A 21,644-nucleotide genomic window follows, 5' to 3' on the forward strand; every position below is an offset into this window, starting at 1 on the left:
TTGCCATGTCTTCAATGGTCAGTCGATATGTCCATTGTTGTTAAGTGGGTGTTATGTAAGAGATGGATGAGTCCTGATGAGAGGAGAACGTAGACCTAATGGCAAAGGGTTCTGCTAGCATCAGGAGAGTCTTCACAGAGGAACATTTGAATCACCAATATCAATGTCATATGGTATCACGACAACCTTCATGGGTTTGCTCGGCTGGTTTAGGACGATGTGCTTCAGTCACAGGGTACCAGGTTCAAATCCCCATGAATGAAGCATTACACGGGGTAGGAGAGGCTCCCTGTAACCAGGGTTTTTCCTTCGACCTGAACCGTAAATCCAGTCAGGTTCAAGGGTTTCCTCGCTAGCCAAAAAAAAAAGCATTAAAACGACTGACTGATTGTGATCATATATCAACCGTCAGTTTCTGGTTTGTGACCTTCCCACACATAAACATGTCCATGACAACTGGACCAATTGATGTTCGGATCCAAGGACATATTCTATCCCCACTGGGACCAATTCTATACCACACCTTGTCACCTAAAAGAGAAATTAGGGTTTTCTTACTAATTGATAGGTTCTCAAATAGATTTTCTTCTATAACTGGTTATGAAAGTGAATAGAATAAAGCAAAATGAAAATAGAGAAACCCAAATAATAAAGCCAAAAAAGGATGCTATTTGGGATAATTGAAGTAAAACAGATAAAGCTCATATTGCTTCTCATGATTTTATCATCCACAATATGAAGTAGGACTTTAATTTTTACAGACTTCTCACCTAATATAGGACATACAGTTTTGCAATCTGAAGATGGGACATAGCTTAGATACAAACATGAGGAGGAATCAGTTTTCCTGGATTCATAATATTGTTGGGATCCAAGACTGTCTTTATTCTTTTCATTGTCCTCAAGGCCTCTATTCCGAGTTCCTTTTCAAGGTACTGAAAAAAAACAAAGAAACTTCCATTAGGTCAATGGGTGTTTCATTGAATTATAAACTGCCACTAAAAAAGGATTCAATTTCCCACTAAAGCATACATATTATATATTTAACTTGTTCAGTGTATTTCCCCGCCCCCCCCCCCCCCAAAAAAATAAAATAAAAAAAAATATATATATATATATATTGTAGGGTTTTCATGCATATCAGAATGTCGGCTAATACAAGGCATAGTATTCTATAAAAAATATCATAAGTATATTACCCCAGAAATTATATATAGCAATTAATAAATTGAGAGTCAGAACTTTTATAAATTTAAATATGTTTTCATACTTAATTCTTAAAATGATATATTTAATAATATTTATATTTATAAAAGTTCTGACTCTCAATTTACTAATTGCTATACATAATTTCTGGGCTAATATACTTATGATTGATGCAAATGGTAAATATGCAGTTAAAAGATCTTTCATTCTTTTACTCCCATTTCTTTGATGCTGAAGTTTGGAAAGTTAATGCTTAACATATGCCCTGTAATAAAAGTGAAAGAAGCAGATGAAGAAGAAGAAGAAGAAGAAGAAGAAAGAAGAGAGAAGGAGGAAGAAGAGAATCGGCAGAATAGGGGCTGCAGCCGTAAGTCTGACTGCACCCAAAACATATTATTAAATAGGTTAAAAAAAACAAATAACCCCAATAGACAAAAATACCCCCATGGGGGAATCGTGAATAGGGGCTGACGCTATTCCCTATTCACCACTCCCCCTCTCTCCCTTACTTCTAACACTCCCCCTCAAGCTGGAGCATAGATGTTAATCATGCCCAGCTTGGTACAAATGTAATTCACTCTCATACTTCCCAAAGACTTGGTGAACAAATTAGCAAGCTGCTCCCCAGTGCGAATATGGTGAGGGGAAATAATCCCTTGCTGTAGATTTTCACGAACAAAATGACAATCGACCTCAATGTGTTTCGTTCTCTCATGAAACACCGGATTATCAGAAATATGAATAGCAACTTGACTGTCACACCACAACAGCATAGGAGAATCATCACCAAATCCAAGTTCCATCATCAACTGTTTAATCCACATTATTTCACAAGTGCCATGGGCCATAGCCTGATACTCCGACTCTGCACTAGACTGCACTACTACAGTCTGTTTCTTGCTCTTCCAAGAAACAAGGTTCCCTCCAACAAAGACACAATAGCCCGAAGTAGACTTTCTATCAATAGGAGATCTTGCCCGATCCGCATCAGTAAATCCTTCAATCCTTCTATGACCATGATTAGAATACAAGAGACCACGACCTGGATCCTTCTTAATATATCGCAACACCCTTATAACTGCCTCCCAATGAGCTGTCCTAGGGGCGGACATAAATTGACTCAGTACACTGACAGGAAAAGAGATGTCAGGTCTAGTCACAGTCAAATAGTTGAGTTTCCCTACAAGTCTTAGATACTTCTCTAGCTCATCCAGAACATCCCCATCCTCTGCCATGAGTTTCAGATTTGGATCCATAGGAGTATCCAAAGGCCTAGAGCCCAGTAATCCTGTCTTTGAAATTAAATCAAACACATATTTTCCCTGTGAGAGCGAAACCCCTTTCCTTGATTGAGCTACCTCAATACCCAAGAAGTACTTTAGTCGTCTCAAGTCCTTAGTCTGAAATTGTTGTCCCAAATATGTCTTTAAGCTTTCAATACCTGAAGAGTCATCTCCTGTAATAACAATATCATCTACATAAACTACCAAAAATATCTTCCCTGCATCTGACTGCCTGGAAAACACTGAGTCATCACTCTCAGACCGTGTCAAACCAAACTCCAGCACAACATCTGTAAAGCGGCCAAACCAAGCCCGAGGTGACTGCTTCAGCCCATACAAAGATTTCCTCAGCTTACACACCTTACCAGACTCCCCCTGAGCAACAAACCCAGGAGGTTGCTCCATATACACCTCCTTAAGGAGGTCCCCATGCGAGAACGCATTCTTGACGTCTAGCTGAAATAGTGGCCAGTGATGTAGAGCAGCCAAGGAAATTAAAATGTGGACAGAAGTAAGCTTTGCTACCGGAGAGAAAGTATCCAGATAGTCCACACCATACACCTGGGCATAGCCCTTAGCAACAAGGAGGGCCTTCAACCGAGCCACAGACCCATCAGGATTAACCTTCACCACAAAGATCCAGCGACAACCGCTAGCAGACTTACCAGAGGGTAAAGAAACAAGCTCCCATGTCTGATTCTCCTTCAGAGCAGATAATTCCTCAGTCATAGCAGCCCTCCACCCAGGGTGAGCCAAGGCCTCTACCACCGACTTAGGAATAGGATAACTGTCAATAGTAGATAAACAAGCAACAAAAGAAGAGGACAAACGAGCATAGGACACAAAACGATCAATAGGGTGTTGGGTACAACTGTGAACCCCCTTACGGGCAGCAATAGGAACATCAAGATCAGAAATAGGAGGTACAGTAACAGAGGAAGTACCTGAAGTAGGATCTGAAGGCGAGGACAACGTGGTAGATGGTGCTGCCTGGGTACTGTATCTCTCCATAGGTGTAATGTGATGTGTCGGTGCATCAGGTGGGCGACGACGAAAAACTTCCAGTGGTTTGGGAGGAGGTGGCACCGGAGGTAAAGGATCCTGCACAGGAGAAGAAGTATCGACAACATAAAGAGGGAGATCATCGTCCATCTCCGAAGCAGGCAGCGAGGATGCAACAAATGGAGTAGACTCAAAAAGGAGACATCAACGGTAACAAGGTACTTTCGCAAATCAAAAGAATAACACCGGTAACCCTTTTGGGTTTTAGAATACCCCACAAAAAGACATTTAAGAGCTCTAGGATCCAACTTAGAGCAACCAGGACGATGATCCCGAATAAAGCAAATACACCCAAAAACACGTGGTAGTAAGACAAACAACGGATGGGAAGGGAACAACAAAGAATATGGAATGCCACCACCCAAAACAGAAGAAGGCATGCGGTTAATAAGATAACACACAGTTAAAACAGAATCAACCCAAAAAACTTTAGCCACTTTCATCTCAAATAAAAGAGATCAAGTAACTTCCATCAAATGTCTGTTCTTCCTCTTAGCTACACCATTTTGTTGAGGTGTATCCGCACAAGAGGATTGATGAATGATCCCATGTTGAACCATAAACTCATTAAAGGGAGCAGAAAAATATTCCTTTGCATTGTCACTTCGAAGAACTTTCAAAATAGTAAATTGATTCTGAATTTCAAGCACAGAAGTACACAAAATTGGAATATAATTCAGAACAATCCTTCATTAAATAAATCCAGGTAACTCTGGAAAAGTCATCTACAAAAGTGACAAAGTAACGAAAACCCAACATAGACGAAACAGGACACGGACCCCACACATCCGAATGAACTAAAGAAAAGGGTTGGACAACCCTGTTACTGACTCGAGGGGGATAACTTACACGGCGAAGTTTCCCAAATTGACAAGACTCACACTGTAAACTAGACAAGGACTGAAACCGACTATCTAAAATCTTCAAACTTTGCAATGAAGGATGACCCAAACGACAGTGAATCTGATGAGGAAGTGCCATGCTCGAACACGCCACAGTGGATGCGTCGTCAAGAAGATACAATTCCCCAGATACGTGACCTCTACCAATCGTCTTCCTCGACTGGAGATCCTGAAACTCACAGGAATCAGGAAAAAAGGTCACCGAACAATTGTTAGCTTTGGTAAATTTTCGAACAGATAATAAATTGAAAGGAAATTTGGGCAAGTAAGAAACGGAAGACAATGACAAAGAGGGGGTAACATGCAGTGCTGCACCCGAACTTTAGCAAGAGACCCATCGGCTAACACAACATGAAGAAGATTCACGAAATGAAGAAAAAATACCTGATGCTCTAGTTATATGGTCCGAAGCCCCTGAATCAATGATCCAGGGACGAGCAGTAGATGATAGGCATGCAATAGCATTACCTGGCTGAACTAGGGTAGCAGTGGAGAACTGAGAATTCTGAAATTGCGTAAACCGCTCATAGTCTTCATCAGACATAGTCACTGTTTTACCCTTAAGCTTAGAAGGAGGAGTAACCACCGGATCATTGCTAGCTGAATTTGCAAACTGAGGTGGTTTACCATGAAGCTTCCAACAAAAGCGCTGAATGTGACCAGCTCTGCCACAATGATGACAAGTGCGCATCTGTCCTGAAGTCTCTGAAGTACCGGATGTGGGTGCTTTACTGTTCCCTGACCCACGACCACGGTTACCACCACTGCTGCCCGTACCTGTCCCACCACTAGACCCACGGTTGGGGAAGGCTGCAAGGGCAGAATTCTCATTACCATGAGAGGAATCTTGGCTGTTCTCACGAGAAACCTGTAAAAGTCTTGAAAAAGCTTCTGAGAGTGTGGTGACTCTATCCCCACCGAGGATTTGAGACCGTACTGGCTCAAATTCTTTTCGAAGTCCACCCAAAAATACCATAACAGCCAGTCGCTGTTGCTGCATCTCTTTCACATCAGATGTGATGGGAAGTATGGAATTCAACTCCTCATATAGTCGCTTGAATTCCGCAAAATATTGGGTTACAGTCAGAGTCTTCTGATCCTCTTTATAAAAAGCTTGGGACAGGTCATAAATCCGAGACAAGTTGTCCTTCCCAGAATATAGAATATTCAAATAGCCCCATAACTCCTTTACTGTGTTAATGTGAGTAACCAGGTTTGCAATCTGATTATCCATTGAGTTCAACATCTGACTCAATATTCTTGCATCCACCGTATCCCATGTTGTGTCTCCTTCAGGCTTTGGCTTGGTGAGATGATCCTGTTGATCACGCCCCCGTCAAGGCCAATCGAACCACTTTCTTCCATTGCCGAAAATTAGAAATCCCTTCAAGTTTCCTTTCGGTAATGCGATGAGAAGAGGAGGACAATTCTGTCACAGTAGTCTTTGCATCACTCATGCTGAACTAAACCAAAACAAATCTTCACAGAGAATTCACGGGCAGAGTGAAATTAATGGACAGCAACCACTTCTGAACTTGCAAATACCCCTGAAATTACAAACAGGTCTGAAACTGCAGGGCAGCAAGGTGATACAGCCTTCTACGACCTCCAATCAATCACAATCAACACACGCCAGCCAATCACTCAATCCAAATCCAAAAAACATAAACCACCGAGACCTAGTTCTTTATATTGTCATGAACTAGTCTCAAATAAAAACATAAAACTGCAGCAGGGTGCTGCATCCCCTTTAAGATGAGATCACGAGAAGTTCCAAAACCTTGATTCTTCAAATCCGCAAGCTTCTACAAATTAAAACGCAGGAACAGAGAGAGGGTTGAGGATGAATAATCGACCCCTACAGTCCTAGCTTTGATACCATGTAATAAAACTGAAAGAAGAAGAAGAAGAAGAAGAAGAAGAAGAAAGAAGAGAGGAGGAAGAAGAGAATCTGCAGAATAGGGGCTGCAGCCGTAAGTCTGACTGCACCCAAAACATATTATTAAATAGGTTAAAAAAAACAAATAACCCCAATAGACAAAAATACCCCCAATGGGGGAATCGTGAATAGGGGCTGACGCTATTCCCTATTCACGACTCCCCCTCTCTCCCTTACTTCTAACATGCCCCAAAGAAAGCTACAGGAAATAAACAAGAGGATATGCTCATCTATGCATACATATTGTAGTTTGGCGATCAATTCGATGTCGTAAAACCTAAAGTTAAGGTAAACAATGTGAACACCTTGTTATAAATGCTTGCTGCTATTTAGGAAGAAATGATCATGATAATATTTCATATTTTGGTTTATGGGCTTCTTCAAGGTGTGCACCATGATTATGTTGCACAAAATGGCACCCAACTAATGTATGACAGCGAAGACATACCTTCATTTTCCCAGTGCCAACACCATGTTCCCCTGTACATGTTCCTGTTCAAATATAAAAGCACAAAAGGAGCTTATTACTGTGTTCAAACATTAAAGACTTCATAAATGAAGGATTTTGAATTGTGCTCGTATGGTCTGCAATAAGGTAGCAGCAGGGCAATGGTTTTTCTTTTAAATATACAACACAATAACATCGCTGAAAAAATCCAATTCCTACCACTAGCTCTTTGTTGTTACAGAAGCTATGGACTCACATGCTAAGAGTGTTTCTAAGAAATTAACATATCGCACACACTTTTTTGAAACAGGAACCACATGAGTGAAGCTATTGCCAATTTACAATATGCATGGGCAATGGGTTGCATCCAGATCAATGTCTAATATGGCACCAAATTGGAAAGTCATATAGGTCTACCACTTTGTATAGAAATCGGAAGTAACAGTTGGTGTCCGACATAGGTCAAAGTTATCGTTTACTAAAAACTGAGGAACCGATACAGCTGGACATATTCAAAGACTAAATTACTAATTCTTATAACATAACCACATCATCCCTCCAACATAGATTTAAGAAAAGTTATTGGTAAAACAGAACCCGTGCAGCCAACCCCCTTCAGTTAGGAAAAGGCTATGCTGAGTTGAGTTAGGTATAAGAACATCATCCCAAATTCAACAAGAAGTATTGATTAAATATAGTTTGCAAACATCATAACTACCTTCCATTGATAAGGCTGTATGGACCATGAAATGGTTCAGTCTCTCTGCTTCTCGCTTGTGTTCTTCATTGTTGGGGTCAAAAAGGATCAATGTATGGAAGTTCCCATCACCAGCATGAGCAACAACCACACTGATATCAGGAATGTCAAAAACAAAGAAAATATTAACAGCATCAGTGTTTATTTCTCTTTCCTCCTGTTAAGTATCATTATACAACATTGACGTTAATTTGTAACACCATAAACATAGGTGCACACAATACCAGACCAGTAGATGTGGCAATAAGTTCATAACAGAAAACTCAGAAAGGAAGATGATAATATAAACTATAACAATCCCTTTCTGATTAGTTATATATTCAGAACAGACCACGTACCACACCAATGGTGATGCATCAAGCTCCTCCTTAGATCTTGAAATCAATTCTGCAAGCCGTGACAAAGGAACACATACATCCTGAAAGAAAGGAAAATACATGAAAACATCCCCCAAATTTGATCAAGATCCACAGAAAACTTTTCCAGTAGAAAAACAGATGGTAATCTCCATCCAGTGGCAGAAACGCCACTTTCAGTACAAAATTGGAAAGGCTGGGGTGGGGGACAAAATGCTCAATTTTTTCTAAAAATTCTAAAATTTGGCAAGACACGATAATTACAAGGAAAAAGTTGCTATATAAGAGAATCACTTGGCTTGTTGATGGCCATCTCTTTATTTATAGATAGAGAAGGGAGTACAAATATAAAATGTTAGTGAAGGATGACTCACAATCCTTATCCTAACATGTGGATCATGTGCACAATGTATCTAGACACTTTAACACTCCCACTCAAGTTGGTGCATATTAATCACGCATGCCCAACTTGCATATGATAGGATGAAAAAATTTACAATGTAAGCCCTTCATAAACACATCAGCTAACTGATTTTCCGAGGTGACAAAAGAAATGCAAATGGAGCCTTGCTCAAGCTTCTCCTTGATGAAATTCTTGTCGATCTCAATATGCTTCATCCGGTCATGTTGTACCGGGTTATGAGCGATACTGATGGCACCCTTATTGTTGTATAAAGATGCATAGGCTCATTAGTAGTTATTCTGAGATTACAAAGACACCTTATGCCATTGCCCGATATTCTACCTCAGCATTGGATCTAGAGACTACTGACTACTTCTTACTTTTCCAGGTAACTAAATTACCTCCAAGGAATGTGCAATAACCTAAAGTCGAACGCCAATCATCAATTGAGCAAGCCCAATAAGCATCAATGAAGGCTTCGAGTCTGAGGTTGCCATTGCTGGAGAATAAGATTCCCTAGCCAGGGACAGATTTCAAGTATCTCAGGATCTGATACATTGCCTCAAGATGAATTGTCTGTGGATCATGAAGAAACCGACTAACAATCCTACAACATATGTAATGTCGGGTCTGGTGTAAGAGTTAGAATATGTAGGAGGTTAGATTATAGTTAGGAAACAATGGTTTGCAGCTGAGAGGAAGAAGAAGAAGATAGATGAGAGAATCGTGTGTTAGGAATTGTGACTCCTAACACCAATATACTTCACTAGAAACTTCTTAGGAATTACAAAGGCCTCCCTAGGGACGTAAAAGATAAAAAGAAATAAAAGGGAAAAAATTACAATTCTATGTGACTAACAATAAAACTAGTGACTAATGTACCCCTAATACATAAACTCTAACACTCCCCCTCAAGCTGGGGAATAAATGTCATACATTCTTAGCTAGTCTAGAAGGGTACTGAACTGGTTCGGAATGAGACCCTTAGTGAAAACATCTGTTAGTTGATCACCGGTTTTCACAAAAGGAGTACAAATGCAACCTGAATCCAACTTTTCTTTGATAAAGTGCCTATCAACTTCAATGTGCTTTGTTCGGTCATGTTGCAGAGGGCTATGAGCGATAGTTATAGCAGCCTTGTTATCATAGTAGAGCCGCATAGGTCCCTCATGATCAAACCCCAATTCTTGAACCAATCGCAACCATATAAGTTCACATACTCCATGAGCCATGGCTCTAAATTCAGCTTCTGCGCTGGATCTAGCAACAACTGGTTGTTTCTTACTTCTCCAAGTAACAAGATTACCACCCACAAGGATGCAGTTACCAGATGTAGATCGTCTATCAAAAACAGAACCAGCCCAATCTGCATCAGTGTAGCCCTCTATCCGTAAATGACTATGTCTGGCAAATAGGAGCCCTTTTCCTATAGAGGATTTCAAGTCCCTAATGATGCGATAGACAGCATCTAGGTGTCCACTTTTGGGAGCATGCATGAACTGACTCATTACTCCAACAACACAACTGATGTCTGGCTGTGTCAAGGAGAGATAAATCAATTTCCCAACCAACCTCTGACATTTCCCCACATCAATAAAAGGAGAACCACAGTCTTCACTAAGCTTGTGATTCTAATCAATTGGGGAGTTGGCTGGTTTACATCCCAACATTCCTATCTTTGTCAATAGGTCCACAACAAACTTCCACTGGCAGATATTGATCCCCTTCTTTGACCTTGATACTTCAAAAGTCCAAGATCCTTCATTTCAAACTGTTCGGCCAGGTAAGATTTTAATCTATTTATCTCATCTTTGTCATTTCCAGTGACAATAATATCATCAACATAGACAATAAGAGCAGTGACTATACCAATTCCTCTCCGGATGAACAAGGTATGATCAGCCTGATTCTAGGAATACACATTCCTTAGAATAGCCTGTCGAAAATGTTCAAACCAAGCTTTGGGAGATTGTTTGAGACCATAAAGTGCCTTCTTGAGGAGGCACACTTTCCCTTCTGCTGAAGGAGATTTGAAAACAGGTGGAAGTTGCATATACACCTCCTCTGTTAGATCACCATGAAGAAAAGCATTCTTCACATCTACTTGATGTTATGGTCATTCTTTGTTGGCTGCCACTGACAAGAGAACTCTGATTGAGTTGTGCTTGGCCACAGGAGCAAAAGTTTCTTGATAATCAATGCCATAAACTTAACTGTACCCTTTGACTACCAACCGAGCCTTATATTTGTCCACTATACCATCTGATCGATACTTAATTGTATAGACCCACTTGCAACCAACTAGAACTCTCCCCCTAGGGAGATTAACAAAAGTCCATGTACCATTCTTCTCAAGAGCCATCATTTCCTCAGACATGGCCTTCTTCCATTTTGGATTAGATAGAGCCTCAGTGAGATTCTTGGGAATAGTAGCAGAGGAAAGAGCAGTGGTAAAAGCAAGACCTGTAGAGGAGATAGCATCATAGGAAACAAACTGGGCAATAGGATTATTGCAAGCCCTTTTGCCCTTTCTAGTAGCAATTGGGAGATCTAAATCAGAGAGAAGATCACCTGACTAAGGAGGATGGAGCTCAGGATGTGGATCCAAAGAGGACTCTTGGCAGGTCTTCTTTCCTTTACTATTCAAGCATTCATCTTTTTTGTATTGAATGTTGTTGGAATATGTAATCCAGAATACCGTGGGGGTATTCTGGTCCTTTTGGGGTAGTTTAATTGCTATGTTATTAGGTTTAAGTCACTGCTCTTATAGAGACAGTTAGTTAGGGGTAATTATGTCTACAGTCGGCTATGTGGGTTTTAGTCCCACATCGTCTATTTCAGTCCCTTTGTATTTTCCCGGGGGTTGCCTATCAATGAATATAAGTTATTATTTTCTCTTATTTTCTCTTTTCTAACCTACGATTCTTCCAACAAATGTGGTAATCCTTCTCATTACCAGAACCACTTTCAATAACAGCCCCTTGATTACCAATATCAATAACAACCCCTTCTTTAGGTTTCCCAATATCAAACAGAAATGGGGAAGTAGGCAAAGATGGGAGGAAAGGGATATCAACATCCTCTTCATTCCAACTATTCTCCCCCTGAAGAAGATGCTGATGAGAAGGAATGAAGAAAGGTATAGACTCAAAGAAGGTGACATCTTTGGAGAGAAAAAGCCTTCAGGAAGAGGGATGGTAGCACTTATACCCCTTAGTAGAGGAGGAATAACCTTGGAAAAGGCATTTTAGTGCCTTGGGGTTAAGCTTAGTCCTAGCAGATTTATTGACATGGACATAGCAAACACACCCAAATACCTTAGGAGGAAAAGGAAAGGGAGATGCCTGAGGAAGAAGAGTTCCCAAAGGACATTTGGAGCCAAGATGTAGAGTTGGCTTCCCACTGATAAGGAAGGAAGCAACCAGAAGAGCGTCAGCCCAAAAAGTTTTAGGAACATGCATGCCAAAAAGAAGACTCCTAGTGACCTCTAATAGATGGCGGTTTTTCTTTCAGCCACTCCATTCTGTTGAGGTGTATCAACACATGCAATTTGGTGGATAATACCATTATCAATGAAAAACTGTTGGAACCCCCCATACATGTACTCCCCTCCTTCATCGGAACGGACAATTTGGATACGGGTACCAAATAGAGTAAAAATGAGCTGATAGAAATTTTTGAAAGCATCATAAACATCACTCTTTTGTTTCATCAAAAAGGTCTAAGTAGTCCGGGAATAGTCATCAACAAATGAAACAAAATAACGATATCCAGACAAAGAGGTGGTGGGAGATGGTCCCCAAACATCAGAATGCACAATATTAAAAGGAACAGTGGATCTATTACCATGATAGGGATAAGAGGTACGATAATGTTTAGCAAAAATACATGGTTCACACTGAAAAACTTGAGAAGACAAAGAAGTAAATAAATGAGGTAATTGTTTCTTCATAACAACAAAAGATGGATGGCCTAAACGTTGATGCCAAAGCATCACAGAATCCATAGTACTCCTGTCAGTCTGGCCACAAGCATAGGACTGAGCAGCAGGCAAAACGGGTAAAACAGATGGCTGGGGCTCAAGCATGTAAAGTCCCTTCTCCTCATGTCCACTGTCAATACCCCTCTTTGTCATCAAATCCTGAAAGAGACATTGAGAAGGAAAGAAAGTGACACAACAGTTTTAAGGATTTGGTTAGATGACTCACAGGTAACAGGTTAGTGGCAAGATTAGGGACATGAAGGACAGAATCAAGAGAAATAGAAGAAGTAACTCGAACATTACCCTTACCAGAGATAGAGGAAAAAGAGCCATCTACAACCCTAACCTTATCTCTACCAGAGCAAATAGAATAAGAATCATAACACTGAGACATACCAGTCATATTGATCGGCAGTACTAGAGTCAATGACCCAAACAAGAGCAGTGGAGGGGGTAGATGTAGAGACCTGCAAGGCAGAGGCTGAATTCAGGTGACTCAGTATCAGCTATCACAGAATGAGCACTAGCTCCCCCTCGCCTACCACCTTGGGTGCCAGATACACTAGGAGGCTGCCCATGAAAGGCCCAACACCTGTCCTTAGTATGCCCCAACTTTCCACAATGATCACATTTAAATCTATCTTGATGATCTCCCCGGTTTGGCCCTTGGCCTCTCCCTCTACCTCTTTTGGAACTAGAAACAAGAGCAGATCTCTCCAATGAGGGAGCAGCGTCCATAGATCCTCTTTTGGTTTCCTCACTTTGCAAAAAGCTACACACTTCATCCAGAGATGGAAAAGGAGACCTCCCTAAGATTTGCAAGCGAAAAGGTTCATACTCAGGGTTAAGCCCACCAAGCAAAATCAGGATCCTTTCCTTTTCTTGTTTCCTGTAGACTTTGGCCTCATCATTAGAATTGGACAGCTGAAGATTGTTGTAGTGATCATATTCCTCCCAAAAACTAATAACAGTGTTATAGTAGTTAGATATGCTCCGATCACCTTGTTTTATATGGATGATTTTTTGGAGGATTTGATATACTTTTTCCGCATCACCAACTCTATCAGAAACTTTGGAGACACTGTCCCAGATATCTTTTGCAGTTTCCTTATAAATCTCCTACCTATCTCAGGTTTCATGGAGACGATCAGCCCGGTCATAACAGTGGAGTTCTTAGTCTCCCACTTGAGATAGTCTGAATCAGTTGGAGCAGGTGCCTTGATAGACGCAGTAAAATATCCCAACTTTCCCCTACTACGCAGGGACAACTTCACGGACCGAGATCAATCCAAGTAAATGGTATTGTCAAGCTTCACAATGGAAAGCTGGGTGTTGGGGTTATCAAAATAGGTCATGGTAGGGAGAGCACCACTTAAGTTGCGACTAGAAGCTCCCAAAGGTCCACTGACAGCAAAGTCATTCCCAGACATGGTGGACATAATGTCAAGCACTTAAAAAAAAACTCAATATAGAGTCTTGCACAAATGGGGAGTAACATCAACCCAACCACACACAGAAAAAAAGGCAGGCAGCAAGCAAACCAAGAGCAAACACTTGTTGAAAAACAAGCTAAACACTTCCAATACCCAAGAAAGAGCAATCCATAGCATCCAAAGTCATACCAAAGAGTGAATCTTCCATTCTCAGTAGTTAAGAAACATTAAAAAACATTACAACCTCAAGAGAGAGTTTCAACAAGGAAGAAAAACACTACCGGCAGAATTGAAACTAAACCTGTGCAACATCGAAGATGAGAGCAGTGTTCTCTAATCTGCTTCTTTCACCAAATGAGCCCTTGGGGGCTTGAAAGAGGACCTCCAGGAGACTCAAAAGAGCCCAGCCCCAAAGCAAAATAATCTGCCAATAGGCAGAATCGAAACCAAGAGAGAGAAGGCTGGCGGTAACTCTGGCAGCACTTGGGATCGACCTCTAAGGCTTCAAATCATCTCACCACGCAGAGAGCTCCCTCCATTCATCAAAGCTTTGATGTTTAGACCACTACCAACCATTCTATGTAGAGTATTTTACATGGTATGGTCTCTATGGAACCCTCTACCTCTCTAGGGTTCCAAAGAGAGGTAAGGAAGCAAGAAGAGCTAGGTCGACTCTCAAACCACGCTCTGATACCAAGTTAGAATATGTAGGAGGTTAGATTATAGTTAGGAAACAATGGTTTGCAGCTGAACAAGGGAGAAGAAAGGAAGAAGAGAAGAGAAGAGAGGAAGAAGAAGAAGATAGATGAGAGAATCGTGAGTGTTAGGAATTGTGACTCCTAACACCAATATACTTCACTAGAAACTTCTTAGGAATTACAAAGGCCGCCCTAGGGAGGTAAAAGATAAAAAGAAATAAAAGGGAAAAAATTACAACTCTATGTGACTAACAATAAAATCAGTGACTAACGTACCCCTAATACATAAACTCTAACAGTGAGAAAGATATATTAGTCTGCCAACAAGCCTTTGATAACTTTCTCTATCAACTGGTTCACCACCATTACTGCTAAGATGATGATTGACCTCAATAGGGGAGTCTGCTAGTTTACACCCAAGCATACCAGTGTCGTTGAGAAGATCTACGACATACTTCCTTTGGGAGATAAAGATGCTTTTATCAGAGCGAGCAACTTCTATTCCTAGGAAGTATCTAAGAGGTCCCAAATCCTTAATTTCAAATTCCTTCTCTAATTTTGTTTTCACCTTGGAAATTTCAGCATCATCATTGCCTGTGACCACTATATCATCCATATATACTACGAGAGCAGTAACCATACTGCCTTCATGTATGAAAAATAAGGCATAGTCAACCTGACTTTGTTTGTAGGCAAACTTCTACATGGCCTTGAGGAACTGACCAAACCAAGCACATGGAGACTATTTCAGGCTATAGAAAGACTTCTGTAATCTACATACCTGGCGATTGATGATGACTCAAAACTAGGGGGAATGTCCATGTAGACTTATTTAACTGTTGGAGATTCCATCCAAGGTTAGCAACACATGATAGTAAGGCTTGGACTGAGCTCATCTTGGCCGTTGGAGCAAAGGTATTCTGATAGTCAATGCCATATGTTTGAGTAAAGCCCTTGGCAACTAACCTGGCCTTGTATCTCTTAATGATGCCATTTGCCTTATGCTTTATAGAGAACACCCATTTGCATCCTACTAGCTTTTTCCCTTTTGGACAGGGATCATGCTCCCAAGTACCATTCTTCCACAGAGCTTGCATTTCTTCTATCATAGCACCTTTCCACTTAGGATCAGATATAGCTTCTTTCCAACCCTACAGAGTAATAACAAAAGACAGAGACAAAACGAATGCTCCATAGGACGAAGATAAGGATTCATAGGAAACAAAGTTAGAAATGAGATGTTTAGTGCATGTTCTAACACCTTTCCTAGTAGCAATAGGAACATCAGTTTCATTAAGTGTAGGGGGAGGAGGATCCTTATTACCGGACTGTGATGAAGGAGGTGGATCAAGAAGTAATGGACATGGCGGGTCAGTCGTAGGTTGTTTAGTCCGGCGAGTGTATGTAAGCAAATTCTTCTTAGGAACATTCCCCCCCTCTACATGAACAGTGTCAATAAGGAAAGGACTTTGAGGGAAGCTCTGGAATAATAATCTCCCCCTTAAGAGAAGACTGGTAATAAGGTTCAGATTCATGAAAACTGACATCCATGTTAACCATGGTACAAAATTTCGCAAAATTTTACTGATATATTGGTAAATTTTGGTAATTTCGAGCCTACTGAGACGAAATGGCATGGCGAAATGAAAAAAGTCTATATTTCGGAGCATTTCGGCATATTTTGGCGGTAATATTTCGGCGGTATTGTCGCACCCCAGCCCGGTTAATAAGAGCCAAGTGTGTCTGGATGTCTCAGACACCCAATCAATCCCAGTAAGATCGCAAATGCAGTGTTCTATTCGCAATTTCATCCATAAATATCTGAATCTAAATGCAACGGAAGCAATAATAGAACAGTAAAATAGTAAATAAGGAAAGACTAGTGATAGTATTATATTCAAAAAGAGTTGTATGTACATCATTTACACTGTATTTCCCGAGTAAAGATTAACTCCAGAACCCAAAAAGAAAGTTATATACTATCATATTTACAAAAATGTTACGGACAAAAAGGGAAGAAAAGCCTGATCAGCCTGGACGTTCAGGAGAACGCGCAGTCGTCGCAGGAGCACGAAGCAAGGTGCTCAGCAAAGAAAGGAGTAAGAACTCCAGTAGCAGGAAGAACATCCTCGCTAGGAGAAGTCCCCAGAGAAGCAGCAACAGCAGCGGTAGCAGTTTCATCTGAAAAAGAAGGACGTCCACTGGGGTGAGCTCTCCACTGAGCCCAGTAAGGGGGAGGGGAAGCATACATACACAGTAAATCATGATGCATGTCCTAACTAGTATGCTCCTAGCACAGTTACTAAGTCTCATGAGGTATAAGTACTACTGGTAGTAGATGCTAACCTCGAAGCGAACCTGCTAAGAAAGCATGACACAAGGCAGCTAACCCAACAGACTCCCAATGACCAACCGGAAAGCGTGACACCAGGCAGCTCCAGACGTCAGTCACCCGAGCGAAACCATTCTACCACGGTGAGGACCCGCCAGATCGGCATGACACAAGGCAGCGGACCCAACAGACCCCCAAAGACCAACCCTGTCTGTTTATTCCCACAGTGGAGCGGGCACGCTAACATGGGCAGAAGATGGCACCCCGGCATGTACCTTCGGCTATACCACGGGTTGTCCAACACCTCTCCCCCTGTTGGTAAGGGGCGTAGTACTGGGTAATGAATATCAACCTAACCCAGTGCAGTCTAATCATGATGAAACAAGCATGGATTGAGTTATAGAGTACTGAATTTCACCATCAACAATTCCACATAAATAAAATATCAATGCAATGTAATGTAGCATGCTCATATGCAGCCTAATTCACAGTGCATTCTAATGCATAAAAGACAAAGCTAGAAAACTATATGTCTCAGGATATAGTAACAATGATGCATGGCATGGCAGTCATCACAACCTTGAAATTAAAATGATAAACACTCACAAATTAAGGTCACGGTCCCCTTACCTGTATTGGAGTCTAGTTCAGTCAAGTAATCTTCCAATAAATCAGCAAAGCAAACAAGGACAGCAGAAAAACAGACCTAAACACCATGACAAAACAGTATTTATTAGGTCTATATAGAGTCAGGGTAATCCCCAACATAACAGGGCAGCAAGGGCATCAAAAATGACCAGCGAGATGCAGACTCCAAAGGGGCCGGTCGACCTCCACTGGACCTGCAACTCCATCCGGGAGTGTGTCCGAATTTGGGGTTTTTGCTATTTTTGGGCAGATCCTTGCATGCATGGATCAATCTTGGTGTTTTAACATCATATCAAGGTGGGTCTACCTATATGGGGGTTCAATTTCATAATTAACTTCTTAATTTTGAAAATTTATCAATTAAACCTAATTAACTAGTTTAGGGTTTATGAATTGCTATTAAGAACAGCAAAACAGGTTCAGATTTGGTTAATTCTTGTAATTTCAGGTCTTAATGGGACTGAGACTGATTTAAATCAGTCCAATTATGTCCAATAACATAAACCCAAGCTTGGTCTTCAAGCTTTAATGGCAGAAATTCAATATAGATGAATTAGAGATGGAGAAGAAGGAAGTAAGGAGGAATACAGCAAGTTCTAAGGGTTACCTCAGTTGTAGAAACAGAGAAAGAGTGCAAGTTCAGCTCAGATTTCAGGTATAAATCCAAGCCTTCACGTGTAGAGCTTCCTCTCCTTCCCTTCTTTCTTCTCTTCTCTTTCCTTTCTTCTTTCTTGGCCTCCAAGACTGAAATCCGTTTCTGGTTCTAAGTTGTTTTGAGATATGTAAATGGTAAATGAGATATACACCTTTATATAGATGATACTTAAGCACTAAGGGGCAGATTGGTCATTCTGTCTGTAATTTAGATTTAAATCTGTATTTTAGTGTCTATAGCCTTATTCTAAGCACTGGGTGATGTCATGCGACGTCTAAGGTGATCCGGACACGGGTAAATGTCCGGGACAACATTCTCTACTGGGAAAGTGGGTCCCACAGGGGCAATTTGACTAAAATACCCCTGAATTTCTATTTGGTCATACAAACAATATATATAAATTCCTTTCAAATCATACTTACAATGTTTTAATTTAGAGAGAGGCTTTGCATAGCCTCCAGGCAACAGATTTGGCACAAGTAACTCCGGTGCGATATCTCACAGGGTTCCTCTGACTCTAGAAGGGCATATTGGGAAGGATCCTTGGAGTCCTCCATAGGTGTGTCGAGTAACTCATCTGTGTCCTCGACTGATGCAGCCCATAGCATTGATGCTATCATAGACTGAGAGCTGGAACCTGTAATCACACAAGTTCCCAAAAGTTCAAATTTATTCGGAAATTTGACTGGGTTTCACACTCTACCCCCCTTATAAGAATTTCGTCCTCGAAATTGACATACCTGGGAGATTAAAGAGATTAGGGTATCTCTCCTTCATCAAGTCTTCTCTTTCCCAAGAGGCTTCAGCAGCGGAGTGGTTGCTCCATCTAACTTTCACAAAGGAGACGGTTCGGTTCCTCAGATTGTGTTCTCTTCTATCAATAATCTCTTCTGGGATCTCTTCATAAGTTAGATTAGCAATGAGCTCGGCTGGTTGCTGAGGTAGCAGATGTGATGAGTCAGGAATGTATTGTCTCAACATAGAGACATGGAACACATCGTGTACACCAGCAAGTGAAGGGGGCAGTGCAAGCTGATAGGCCACTGCACCAACTCTAGCTATGATCTCAAATGGTCCGATGTACCGAGGACTCAACTTTCCTCTTTTCCTGAACCTCACAACACCTTTAACTGGAGATACTTTCAGGAATGCCTTCTCACCAACTTTGAACTGGATATGCTGCCTTCTTTTATTTGCATAAGTCTTCTGTCTAGACTGTGCAGCCTTGATCTTTTCTCTTATCAAATCAACCTGCTCATAGGTCTTCTGGATCAGTTCAGGGCCCAAAATGTGTCGCTCTCCAACTGAAGTAAGAATTATACATACTTACACCCTACAACCTAAACCCTAAAAATATTGATACAAATATAATAATCGAATTATATGAAAATATAATGAACATAATAGAATTTAAATAAAAGAAGAACAGAAATGAACACTAAAGAATAAGAAGAACAAAAATAATGACGACAATAATAATAATAATAATAATAATAATGAGAATATTTTCCTTGTATTTTTAGGTTTAGTTACTTTGTCGATATGGTGACTGAGCCTTGTAATGAATTGTTCCCAAGTTACCTTAGATACTCTAGGACCCCCCCTCTTGTATATTCTTGTGTGTTTAGAGAAAGAATAGGAGAGTTTGGAAAAGAGGATAATGTCTTTAGTCGGTTTAAAATACTGTTTGACCCGAAACCGGTCAACAAAAGCCATCGACCGGTAGATTGTACGGTACCCAAAATAGGAAACAACTTAAGAGAGTGTAAGTCATTGATGTAGTTGCAGTAACCTCAACTGTTCGGATTACTAGGTGCATCAATTTCGAGGACGAAATTTTTATAAGGTTGGGGGAATGTGAAACCCTTAAAAAAAAAAAAAAAAAAAAAATTATTTTGGAACCTGTGTGATTTAGGTTCTGGTTCAACTTTGCCCATGCTAGCCTCTAAGTTGTGTGTTGTCTCGATTAAGAAATTCAGACTAATCTCATGACTCGTCTGTAAGGGCATTTCAAACAGCCAACTACCTCGCCCTTCTAGAGTCAGAGAACCCCAATGGAACCCCGCACTTATGCTATCTGTGTCGGATCTACTGGCTGCACAGGATGTAGAACTCCTCCATCAATTAAACCCTTGTAAGTGCAATTTATTTGTATTTTATGGTGTATCGTATTGACCGATTAAGGTTATTGGGGTATTTTAGTAAGTTTACCTCTGTGGGACCCACGTCCCCAATGGGGAATCCTATCCTTAACAGTTACCCATGTTCGGATGATCTCTGATATCGTCCGGCATTACTTTATGGTTAGTATAATCATCAGAAACAGATTTGTAACTATAAATAACTTTAAAATCAATTTTAGAAATGATTTATAACCAAAGGACAGAATTGCCCCTTAGTGCTTAAATGCCATTACCCATATATATAACCCTCTCTTATACTATTCACATATCACAACATGAGCAGAGAAGCTGAGAATTTCGTTCCAGCTTAGAGAAGAGGGAAAGAAAGGAGAAAAGAGAAGAGAAGAAGGGAGAGGAGAGGCTTATACCTGAAGGCTTGTCTTCTACATCTGAAATTGGAACTTGGGAACCTCTAAGAGAGACTTTCTTGCACAAATTCTGGGCTGCTTCATCCTTGCTCACTGCTGTATCAAGGTAGGCCATGAATTTCTGCATTTTCCCCTTCTATTTTCTCCATTCTTCATCTCTAAGACCTCCTAAGCCTTATTCAGCCATTGGAATTGAAAGATTGTAAAGTTATTTGACCATTTTCAGCATGTAATTGCTGTTTTGGACTGAAAAGCTAGTTCAGACTTACCTATGACCTAAATTCTCCACTTGGGGAACCTAGATTCCAGCTGAATTAACTAGATAGTTATCCCTATTTGGGTAATTTTAATTAAACATCTAATTAGTTCAAATTGATTTAATAAATATGAAATTTAACTATGGAATTAGGCTGACCCACCTTGAAATGGTATTAAAACACCAAATTTGACCCATGCATGCAAGGATCTGGCCAATTTGAGCCAAAACCCCAAATTCGGCCGAACTCCCGGATGCTGTTGCAGGCCTAGGGGCAGTCGACCGGCTCACTGGAAGTCTGCATCCGGCTGCCCCTTTTTGTGTGATTGTGGGACTGATTCCTTAGGGTTTGACCTAGACTATTACCCTCACTGATATATGATGTTTTGATGTTTATTTAGGACTGTTTTACTCCATTTTTGGTGAGGATTATTTGGCCTTTTGGGTTTCTATCTGATTAGGTTATCAATTATCTCAGGTAAGGGAATTCTGACTTTAAATTTTGGAGTGTTTATCATTTTAATTTGTTATTGTTCTGATTGCCATGTCATGCATCATCAAAATTATCCTGTTCATATAGTTTATTAGCTTTTATTTACTGCATTAGAATCTGCATGTGAATTAGGTTGCATTGGCATCTTGCATCTGCACTGATATTTACTTGTTACTGATGATTATTATTGGAGAAGTACTGTTCTATTTAAATTCAGCTATTCATACATGTGCTATCATG

The 21,644-nt window shown here is 40.6% G+C and overlaps 1 protein-coding gene across 1 annotated transcript in view; it reads right to left on the reverse strand.

Moving 5' to 3' along the window:
• Positions 1-677: 677 nt before the first annotated feature.
• LOC122652277 (D-lactate dehydrogenase [cytochrome], mitochondrial-like) overlaps positions 678-21,644 on the reverse strand; it is a 177,774-nt gene continuing 156,807 nt past the window's right edge. The window contains exons 15-18 of the mRNA XM_043845976.1: positions 7,936-8,015; positions 7,559-7,689; positions 6,841-6,884; positions 678-935 (exon numbers count right to left, since the gene is read on the reverse strand). Of these exons, the coding sequence (XP_043701911.1) occupies positions 816-935; positions 6,841-6,884; positions 7,559-7,689; positions 7,936-8,015 (375 nt within the window). The 3' untranslated portion in view covers positions 678-815. The remainder of the gene's footprint in view (positions 936-6,840; positions 6,885-7,558; positions 7,690-7,935; positions 8,016-21,644) is intronic.

This window comes from Telopea speciosissima, chromosome 2 (genome assembly GCF_018873765.1).
Source record: "Telopea speciosissima isolate NSW1024214 ecotype Mountain lineage chromosome 2, Tspe_v1, whole genome shotgun sequence".
NCBI classification, from domain to species: Eukaryota; Viridiplantae; Streptophyta; class Magnoliopsida; order Proteales; family Proteaceae; genus Telopea; species Telopea speciosissima.